This window comes from Gossypium hirsutum, chromosome D05 (assembly GCF_007990345.1).
Source record: "Gossypium hirsutum isolate 1008001.06 chromosome D05, Gossypium_hirsutum_v2.1, whole genome shotgun sequence".
In the NCBI taxonomy this organism is placed as follows: domain Eukaryota; kingdom Viridiplantae; phylum Streptophyta; class Magnoliopsida; order Malvales; family Malvaceae; genus Gossypium; species Gossypium hirsutum.
Genome location: NC_053441.1, coordinates 63,158,361 through 63,169,763, shown reverse-complemented (window position 1 = coordinate 63,169,763; position 11,403 = coordinate 63,158,361). Strand labels below are relative to the sequence as shown.

Here is an 11,403-nt window from a genome sequence, read left to right as displayed (position 1 = left end):
TTTGTTGTTTCGCTTGATGTATCAAAATTTGTTTTAAATAAATAGCATTTCGTATTTTAAGATTTGAAAAAGTCTTGCCCTAACTTACGGGGTTTTGATTTTCTCGGTAAATCTAAATACACGAATCTTTTCAAACATAATTTTTTTAAAAAAATGATCTCGGGAATTAACAAAAGATTGTGTTCTAACTTACGGGACTTGATTTTTTTTAAAGTCGAGATAGTTGAATATCTTTCAAATAAATAAATCTTTCGGCATTTATTCTCGAATCGAGAATTTAAAGATATTGTGTCCTAACTTATGGGATATAATTCTCTTTCTCGATTAACGTGAAATATGCCTTTTCCTCGAAAATTTTTAGCATTTTAACAAAGAATCGTATTTTGAATATCTTCAAAGTTTCCAATTCTCGACACTAAGACACTAATTAATTAACTAGTTACCAATTTTGGGCGTTACGAGGGTGCTAATCATTCCTCGTACATAACCGACTCTCGAACCTGTTTTTTTGAATTTCGTGAACTAAAATTGTTGTTTTAATAAAATCAAATCGTTTATTAAAAATAACTATTTTACAAGTTGTAAAATCAAATCGTTTATTAAAAACAACCATTTTACAAGGCGACCCAATCACACCTCATCAAAAAAGATTGGTGGCGACTCCCATATTCATTTTTGTTTTCAAAATCCAAGTCGACCCATTTTTACAAGAAAATGGTTTCCACAATAAACATTTATATAATATATTATCAAATTTTTATTAATAATGATTTAACTATATAAGATATTATAATATTCAATAACAAAAGGCAGCTTTATATATTTTACTTCAATAAAAACTTCAATATCGTTAACGGCAATTAAAATAAATAAATATAAAAATATAAAAAATGGAATTTTACATTAACAAAGACATTGACTTTAATGGTAATAAAAATAATGATTATTTTATTATAATAAAGAAAAGAATGATGAACAATACTTCGTTTTAGGAAATTAAATAAAAAAAGGAGGGTCTTTATTTGAAAGTTAAACCAAAGACTTCCCATTCTTCTTCCTCATCCAATGTATTTTTTGCTTCCAAGTTCTCAAACCTGTGTTTCTCATCATTTCCACTCTTTGTTTTTGGCTTTCTAATTCTCGAATCTGTGTTTCTCATCATTTCCTTTTTTGCTTCCATATTCTCAAATCTGTGTCTGTGGTCATTTCCTTTTTTGCTTCCATATTCTGAAATCTGTATGTGATCATCACCAAAATAAAAAAATAAAAAAATCTGTGTGTATGATAATTTCCACTATTTGTTTTTCAGTTTTCACATTTTCTTGTATTGTCTCAATTAAGGGGGAAAAAAATTCCTGCAAACTGTCTTTTATTTTTGAAAACCAAACTTTCTGCATACCTTGATTTCCACTTGGCAAAAGAAACAGCGCAGAGGATAGTTCAGTGAAGGTAAGTTTTGAGGAACTGCTCCTCATTGCTATATCTTTTCATTTTAAGTCACTTGTGATTTTATTATTCGTAAAGAAAGGTTTCATACAAGTTCCGTCTTAATTAAAGAGATTATATATTCATTTTAAAGATTGAACAAACTAGAGCCTTGGAACTAGGGTGACTATTTGATTAAGTCAAGTAAAATTAAATAAAAAAATTTTAAGTTATTTGAGTTGATAAATCCTATTTTAGCAATCAAACTCAATTTGAATTTTCTTTTAATCAAATCAAATCGAGTAAAAAATTTCGAGTCAGGTTGAGTTAAGTTAACGAATCCTATTATTTATATTCAATGTTGCATTTACATGGACCAATTGTTTAACTAGTAGACGAGGTACAATATTATTTAACTACATAAACAATATAATGGTTTTGCCTCTTAACTTAATGAGTAAACATTTATCAAAATGACATAATTTTGCCTTTTAACTACATAATTTTGTCTTTTAACTTAATGGTTTTGATTTTTAACTTTAGAAAGGTACACATTTTTCAAAACGATATAATTTTACCTTTTCCAATTCGAATTTTCGGATAACTCGAATTGTGTAATTCATATTCAAGTCAATTCGAGTTTATCCGAATAACTTAATTAACTCAAATAACTCGAACTAGTTAATTCTTTTTAGGATTTCTTTATGAGAAATTGTTTTTGAAAGAAAATGATGGTAATAGCTCCGATTTAGAATGAATATAATGGGAAGAGTAATTACATGTATGGTTATATTATTTGCATTACATTATTTATTTATTTATTTGTGATATGAAGGTTAAAACATGCTCTCAATTTTTTTTTTCTATTACAGCTACTTATTTCTCTCAAGCTCTATCTACTTTCTGGTATTCACAGACAGAAAGAGAGGTAATTTCTACCTTCTTCAATAATAACATCTTTGCTTTACATCAATATTTACAGCTTAATCTTATTTCGTAGCTTCCACTCCATTTTTTTACTACAAATACTGATTTTATTTGTCACAATTGCTTTTATTTCTCTTTATGTTAATCTTCTTACGAATAACCAATGTTTTTGTTCAACCTCATCAGACTATCAACAAAAATGGCCGAATATGTTGCCCCTGCTGTTGTCAAAATTGTGGCAGACCAGGCAAAGGAATACGCATCACCCTATTTCGGTTACTTTTTCTCTTATGAAAAGATTGTTGAAGATTTCACGAATCAACGAGAAGCACTTAAATCGAGGAAACAGAGGGTGGACACTCAAGTCGATGAGGCTAAAAGGCAGACTGAGATCATCTATGATGACGTTGACAACTGGCTTACAAGCGCTGAGGAAGAACTGAAAGAAACCCAGAACTTGAAAGATGAAATAGATCGCGTCAAGTGTTTCAAATGGTGTCCTAAATGGGGCTGGCGATATTCCTTAAGTAAGAAACTGGCAGAGAAGATTCCTATGATCTCTAAACTTTTAGAGACTTCTAACTTTGCACAGGTGGGCTATCGTCGTCCTCTTCAAGGAATAGAGTTCATCACATCCACTGGTTTCATGGACTCTGAATCTTCAAAATCAGCTTTCAACCAGATCATGGAGGCTATAAATGCTAAGGGTGTCAACATGATCGGACTGCACGGAATGCCAAGAGTTGGTAAAACAACTTTAGCCAAAGAAGTTGGGAAGTATGCTCGAGAACAAAAGTTCTTTGATAAAGTTGTGATGTTTACTATGTCCCAAAATCCAGACATCAACAAAATTCAAGGTAAAGTTGCAGATATTTTTGGTTTAAAATTTGAAACAAGTAGCCAAGAAGGAAAAGCAGAAGAGCTATTCAGGAGTATGCAACGCGTGAACAAAATTCTCGTAATTGTCGACGACCTCTGGGAAGAATTCAAAATGGAGAGTATCGGAATTCCATTCGGTGATGAACACGAGGGTTGTAAAATTCTTCTGATTACACGTCGTCAACAAGTCTGCACTAAAATGAACTGTAAGGAAATTCAACTTGGCATCTTATCCGAAGACGAAGCATGGGTTTTATTTCGAGATAAAGCTCGTTTAGAAGATGATTGTTCCACCTTGAATGATGTAGCCAAAGAGGTTGCTGCTCAATGTAAGGGATTGCCTCTTGCAATTGTTGTTGTGGCCAATGCTTTAAAAGGTGAGAGTTTAAAAGGGTGGAGAGACGCAAATCAGAGATTCAAGGACTCAACGCATTTGTATGATGAAGAAGTCCTCGGTGGTGTCCTCGAGCCTCTTAAGCTTAGCTACGATTACTTGAAGAAAGGCATTAACCAAATGACGGGAAATCACATCCAAATGTGTTTCTTACTGTGTTCCCTTTTTCCTGAAGATGAAGAAATCCTTATTGAGATACTGATTATGTGCGGAATTGGAGTAGGATTGTTCCCTAATTTTTCCTCGATTGAAGATAAAAGGAAGAAAATTGTTGAAGCACTAAAAAAAGTCCAAAAATCTGGCTTGTTATTGGAAACTGATGGTGCAGATACGATTAGAATCCATGATGTGATTCGAGATTTTGCTCATTGGCTAACATCAACGGGAGAAAATAGGTTCATGGTAAAAGATACGTTGGAAAAATGGCCTGATATGGATGAAAGTTATACTGCAATCGCTTTATGGAATTGTTGTAGTATCATAAAAAAATTTCCTGATAAAGTGGAATTTTCAAAGCTCAAAACTTTGTTTTTAGAGGGTGGGAGGAAGAGGAACCGAGATTTCCTAGTGGTTTTCGGTACATTTTTTGAAGAAATGAAAGCCCTCCAAGTTTTACTTCTCCAATGTGTCAGCTTCCCACTGAAAGGATTCCCTTCCTTACCAAATCTTAAAACTTTGTGGTGTCAAGATTGCATGCTGAAAAACTTCTCATCATCACTGACAAATATGAGAAGCCTTGAGATTCTTGCGTTGATTGGCACTGAAATTGATGAGATAAGTGAAGAATTAGTGAAGTTGTCTGCACTGCAATATATACGTTTGAATTTACTAAGGTAAGAGTGCATCAGATTTAATTTTCCTTTTGTCATATTCGTTTTTTGTTTGACATCATTTATTTTCCTATTAATTATTTTAATAGGTATTTTTTTTAATTTTAGAATTCATGTTCCTTGCACGTGAAGATATCACAGTATATATTTCAAATAGTCAAGGCAATAAGTATTAAAATATTTTAAAATTTAGTTCTTAACATTTGTATTATTTATCAATTTAGTCCTTATTTGGTTTTTTAGTTAAATTTGGTTCTAAACCTTTAAAAAAAATCGAATTTGAGCAACAACATTTTTAAAAAAATGTTGAATTGTTTTTTAAACGGAAATATTAACTAAAATGTTAAGTTTTTAAACATGAAAGTCAACATGACAATACATATTTTTTGAATTTCAATTTTTTATATTTTTTGAATACTTTTATAAATTTTAAATTATTTGACTTGACATATAAGACAAATAGTATAATATCTACATGGATTACAAATGGATTGACATGTGCGCAGGGGTGAAGACAAAAAAATTGTTAGAGGGAGCCGAAATTAAATTTTAATTTTTACGATTGTAAAAATGTAATTTCACCATTTGAATAGCCTATATCTTTATAATTTTTAAATGATTAAATCAAAATTTTATCATTTTTAGGCGCATACCTAAATATTTTAATTATTCTCCAACGCACGATGAAGGAATCATTTTCCCCCCTGGCTTGGATTTAGGTCTTTCTGGTGTAGAATTTGAAGAAGAAATGAATATCCCCCCAAACATGGTATCAAGGTAAGAGTGCATCAGATTTAATTTTCTTTTTATCATATTCGTATTTTGTTTGACATCATTTATTTTCCTCTTAATTACTTTAATTGGTATTTTTAATTTTAGAATACTAGTTTTGACATCATTTTTCAATTTAGTCTTTATTCGGTTTTTAATTAAAATTGGTTATGGACATTTAAAAAAGCGCATTAACATTTTAAAAAATGTTGAATTATTTTTTAACGAAAATACTAACTAAAATGTTAAGTTTTTAAACATGAACACCCGCATTCCAATCCATACTTACTTCATGCTATATTTTATTAATTTTATGATTTTTTATATTTTTTGAATTTCAATTTTTTATTTTTTTGAATATTTTTATAAATTTAAAATTATTCATATAAGACAAATAATGTAATGTGTGAACTATATGTGGATAGATATGTGGGTTGCCAAGGAAAATAAAAAATTTTATTAGCTATAATTAAGTGTTATATATATTAAAGTAAATATAAAAATATATATAATATTAAATAAAAATTAATTAAGGAAGTTTAATACAATAAAGACTTTAAATTTTAATAAAATATCAAGATAAATACTTATTTTTTTTTACTATTAGATATGTTATATATATATTATGGATAATGTGTTATACATGTGTCAATCCACGTATATTAACATCAGCAAAATTTTAAAACATTAACTTTCTATTCATTTTGAGATGATGATTTGACAAAAAAAAACCTATATTTAAGGGTTATAAAAGGTGAAAATTTAAATAGATGGGTAAAATGACTTTCTTATAAAATTTGAGAGTGAAAAAAAATATTATTAAAAAACAAAAAATTTACTTATGTTTTAGACCCAGAAATTTTGAGATAAATTGTTAAAAAGAAGAAAAAAAGTTAACCTCCTGAAAATTTCTTTGAAAGTGATAAAAAAATTTAGAGATTTTTTTATTTAATTTTAATAGCGTCCTTTTATTACTTATCTTGATTTATTTCAAGTTTCTGACTTTTTTACATATTTCTTTTTTTATGAATTACTTTAAGGAATTACAATTTTTTTTACCTCATCGAATGTGGATTGTCAATTAATGCTACTTTGTTTATGAATATAATAGGTTGACTTCACTACAAGAGTTACATGTCACAACCAAAAATAATCTCAACTTATTGGAGTTGAAGTCATTGTCTTGTTTAACTGCACTATCACTGACACTTTCTACTTATCAAATTCCTCTAGAAGATTTTGTGCTCCCTAAACTACAAAGGTACGCTATAGAAGTTGGAGAATGTTATGGTATCATTCGGAAGGCGTTTATTAGAACATTGTATATTCAAGATTTCTCATCTTCATTCAGTGCATTTAACAATTTATTTTGCAATGTGGAAGAGTTGAATTTGAGGAATGTTGGTGGACAAAAGAATATTGTGCCAAGCATAGATGAAATGGGATTAAATGACTTGACTTCTCTGCTGCTAAAATCTTGCAATGATATGGAATTCTTGATTGATACAAAAAATGATCAAGGGTCAACTGTTGCATTCTCTAATTTGGCGGAATTAAATATAGAAAGCATGGCTTCTTTGAAAGGGTTGTGCTATGGTCTTTCTCCGACTAGGTTCTTGCAAAACCTTAAGGAAGTGATCATTAATGGTTGTGAGGAGTTACAAGTGATATTTCAAATAGATAAACCATTAATGCTCTCAAATTTAACAGAATTGAGCCTACATTCATTGCCGAAATTGAAGAGGATATGGGAAGTAAAGCCATCCCATCGTGCAATTGCAAGCCTCCAAAGTCTAAAGGTTGTGAGAATTGAATATTGTGATAATCTGAAAACAATCTTCTCACCTTGCCTAGCTTTAAGTATGTTGCATCTACAAGAACTTTATATAAGGTACTGCGATCGACTAGAGCAAGTCATTGGTTTTGGCCAAGAAGACGAGATTATTGAGGTGGGGATACCTGTTCTCTCCAATTTTTTTAATCTTCTTAATTGTTTTAGTTTTATGATAGCATTCTTTTAAAGATGAAAACCAAAAACCAATTTGAAGTGAATTGCTTGGTTTGGTATTTATTTTTATATTATTTATGTGTATCGGGTTTGTTGGAAGCGTAGTGGCCACTAAAGAAAGTAACTTTTATACTCAAAACAAATACACCAATGCAAAATACGAGTATATCAATTACTGCCTACAACTAGTTATACACACCATTCACTCTTTGCTTATTTCCACTTTCATGCACACAAAGTCACACACCTTTTTCTTCTCATCCACACGCTCCCTTATACATATCACAAATATATTAAACCTTTTTATAGGCTTATAAACTGCATCAGGAATTGTTCTCTCCTTTTTATTTAGATTTTATTTCTTTGTAGAAAAGCCTTCAATTAATTCCAAGCCACCTTTCTTCTATCCTTGGATTACTAACTTACAAGGCCGGTTTGATATTATTGAAAAATATGAAACTAGCATTTTGGTGTTAGAGCGAGTGCCTACTCCCTAGAGCACCAAATCAATATAGAGATAATCTCCATATTTATTATATTGTAGACATGAATACTTGAATTCAATTTCAAATAATTTCATTCTCCATTTTTAATTATAAAAAAATAAATTCAATTTTATTTATTTCGATTGTGTCGTTTTATAAACAACTGTAAACCCCCTAGTTTTTTTGAGTTAGCTTGTTGCTTTTTTGGGTAGACACCCTGTGCAACTAACCATTGGTATGCTAAAAGAAACTAAGCAGCATATACATGTTTTGTATTTTATCTTTTAATTAATAATCTATTTTTATATTGATATGCTCAATTTTTTTATAATAAAATAAATAACTTGCTAAGATGTGTGTTTGAAACATGTAGAATGACTCTCCTCTTTGTTGTTGGCCGAAATTGAGGATTCTTAGCATAGAATCTTGCCCAAATTTGAAATATGTTTGTGCAAACACTTGGACTCAAGGGCTTCAATCCTTGGAATCTGTTTACATAATAGATTTCTTTTTATAATAAATACATCTCTTTATAATTGGTACATTCAAAGATCAATTGATTTCTTTTTCATATGTTTTGGTAAAGAAATTCTTTAAAACTTAAATTATGTTTAATAAATCATTTATTTAAACAAATATATTTTGTATAATAACTAAATATGTGGTTCATTCATGTAGAATCATTGCTGGACAAAACTGAAAACTCTCTGGGTAGTGGATTGCCAACTATTGAAATATGTGTTTGCAAACACTTTATCTCACAGATTTCCATTGTTGGAATCTCTTTACCTAAAGAACTGCCCTCAACTACTACAAGTCTTCAGTTCGAGAGAAGGAAGGGATGTGATTGGTGATCACATTCTACTTAATGTGCCCTTTTTGAAAAATTTAGAAGTGTCAAATTGTCCCCAAATCTCATGCTTCATTGTACAAGCTCAGCTCATAGAGGTATTTAGATTTTTGGCATTTTATATATGGATTTTGGCACTATAGCAAATCAGTAAATCGATATGTTGCTTAGTTCATGTGATAATTCATTCCTCTTTTATACCTAGTTTGTAAATGAATTCCACTGTTCACTCTTTAAATAAAAATGTATCAAGCAATGGCCTTTAGTGTTTAATTAATTTGGTAGATATTTTAGGGGTTTAGATTTAAAAAATATATCCTTTAAAAAAATCAAAGATATATGTAGCATTGAGATTAGAGAAGTAGTATTTTCTATTACTTGGAATATGTAAAATTATGAAGACTTATGGGTAACATTTACTCTAGTGTGTTTTTATGAAATTTATTAGGATTTCTGTGTATGCAGAAATTGGTTCTTCGTAACGTGGGAAATAGCCGCCAATTATGCAACACTGATGTTCCTATATTGAATGAAGGTTGTATAGTAGTTGGGAATCATGAAGAAGTATTTCAAGTTCAAGGCCGGTACTCGTTCTCAAGTATAGAAAAATTGGTGTATAGAAAAATTGGTATTGATGAATTTATTAGAACTGCGGGTTATATGGAACGATTTTGCTCAAGTTGTAACCCTTGAGAACCTTACAACTCTAACACTGAGAGATTGCAAGAAGCTAGGATATATATTTTCACCTATGATGGCTCGCAGTTTATCACATTTGGTGGATCTTTTCATCCTGGGGTGTGAGGAAATAAAACGACTCATTTTAGCCAAGGATCAAGTTTCTTCATCATCATCAAATGGTGATACTAGCTTCCAACCTATGAGCTTTCCAAATTTGACTCGGATCGTTGTTACAGATTGTAAAAATTTGAGCAGTCTCTTTCCTTTTGGATTTGTTCCTGTTCTTCCAAAGCTTGAAAGGCTCATAGTTGAAAGGAATTCTAAATTGGAACAAGTATTCGAATTAGAAGAAAAAGTGGAAGTGGTAGCTGAAGAGGAGATGAAATTTGATAAATTAAAAAGGTTATCACTTGAAGAACTACCTGGCCTCATTCACTTTTGTCCCAAAGGATATCATTCTGTATTCCCAGCAATGATAGAGTTGAAAGTAAGAGATTGCCCTAAGTTGACTACTGGTTTCTTCATTGATTCACAGGAATTTGTACATTGCAAAACAAAGGTATATATCCTATAACCCTTTAATCCTACTTTATTCTATGTAATTATGACAATTACAATTGAAGGCATAACATGCAAAATTTTTAATTAAATTCCTTGAGTGTATATGTGTTTCTTATTTTTTTCCTTGATGACATGAGATTAAAGTTTCAGTTATAAATTTTTCTTCAATTGTTTTCTAAGGTACCTCAGTTGGTTGAGCAAGATGCGGTTGAGGAGTCTACCACTGTTCGAAATGCAATTTTCAACGAGAATATAGATTGGAGCCGAGGTGGGGGTAAGAGTCAACTACCACGCATTACATGAAAGAATGGATGATTTTAGGGTAGCTTTCAAAGCCATGCTACATCAGTAGGTGGAGCAATGTTGCTCGGTTGTTTTTAGTGTGATAGAACATAACTTTTAGCGGCGTTTTTCCCACAAATGCCGCTAAAGAACATAACCTTTAAAAAAGTTATTTTAATTAAATAATATTTATTTATATGATAAAATATTTTATTTTATTTTATTTTTAGAATTTAAACTTTAAACTATATACTAAATAAAAAATATTAATTAAATTAAATTTTCTATTAAAATTTTAACTTTAAAACTAAATATAAAAATTAATGAATTTAAATTTAGAATTTAAATATTATGTTTTTAATTCAAGTTCAACTTTTGGCACACCTTACAAACATGAGCTCTAAACAGGGAGAAAGATTGCATCTCGAGCAACAAAAAATCAAAACAATACAAAGGTAATATCTTCAATAATTTTATCAATATCGATACGGTACAATAAACCTGCTCACAAGTTACAATCATTGTTATTCCCAACTCATAATATTTGTAATAGGACAATTTTGGCCTGGGCCAGATTACAATAATAAACAAAACAAAAAATGAAAATAAAAAGTCCAAAAAGATTAATAGTCCAGTACAAAAAAAGGCCCACTACCCAATTACAAGGCCAAAACAAATAAACCGTAGCCCACTCTTAATATTTTAGAAAAAGAAAACCCTAGGATAGCCTAAGAGCTTCAGCCGCCACTCCTAGCAACCATCTCTAGGCCTATTAGAAAAAGAATGTGAATATTATATAATTGTCATAGCATCCCATGCATATATTGGAAGCATATCATTTAGATTAGGTATGAATGCCACTAGGACTATTGTATGATTGTAATACCCAATTTGCCCGACCCTTACAAAAATTAAAAATTAAAAATAAAATTAAAGGTCCAAAAGTCCAAAAAAATATAGAAACATTGGCCGAATAAAATCAAACCCTAGCCTAGCCCAAAACCCAACTCAGCCCAAGACTCCCCCCAAACACCGAAAACCCTAGCAGCAACCATAGCCTCCTGCGCCGCTGCCACACGCCTCTCCCCATGTACATGCCACGTCCGCGCCTATGTACATGCCACGTTCCCCGCCGTACGTCGTACCTACAAATAGAGCAAGCAACGCAGCAAAAAACAACAAAAGAAGATTGTTTTTTTATGGGGATTTCAGTTTTTATTTTCATTTTTTTATTTTTCGGCCTATAAAATGAAATGCTAAACTTTTGTAAAGACTTACACATTCAATATACGCATTCAGAATACAAAAAC

At 30.7% G+C, this 11,403-nt stretch overlaps 1 protein-coding gene across 4 annotated transcripts; it reads left to right on the top strand.

The window, feature by feature from the left end:
- The first annotated feature begins 1,022 nt into the window (after nucleotides 1-1,022).
- LOC121216945 (disease resistance protein At4g27190) lies at nucleotides 1,023-10,039 on the top strand. Of its 4 annotated transcripts, none has more exons than XM_041092443.1 (8): nucleotides 1,023-1,449; nucleotides 2,298-2,349; nucleotides 2,537-4,458; nucleotides 5,101-5,232; nucleotides 6,338-7,175; nucleotides 8,398-8,667; nucleotides 9,035-9,809; nucleotides 9,992-10,039. In XM_041092443.1, exons 3-7 carry the CDS (start codon nucleotides 2,552-2,554, stop codon nucleotides 9,260-9,262), a joined length of 3,375 nt encoding a protein of 1,124 aa, XP_040948377.1. In that variant the 5' UTR covers nucleotides 1,023-1,449; nucleotides 2,298-2,349; nucleotides 2,537-2,551; the 3' UTR covers nucleotides 9,263-9,809; nucleotides 9,992-10,039. The 4 variants fall into 4 exon arrangements, with proteins under 4 accessions (XP_040948377.1, XP_040948378.1, XP_040948376.1 ...); XM_041092444.1 differs by having other exon boundaries at nucleotides 2,298-2,353; nucleotides 2,539-4,458; nucleotides 10,001-10,039; XM_041092442.1 differs by having other exon boundaries at nucleotides 2,298-2,353; nucleotides 2,539-4,458.
- The last annotated feature ends 1,364 nt before the right edge of the window (nucleotides 10,040-11,403 follow it).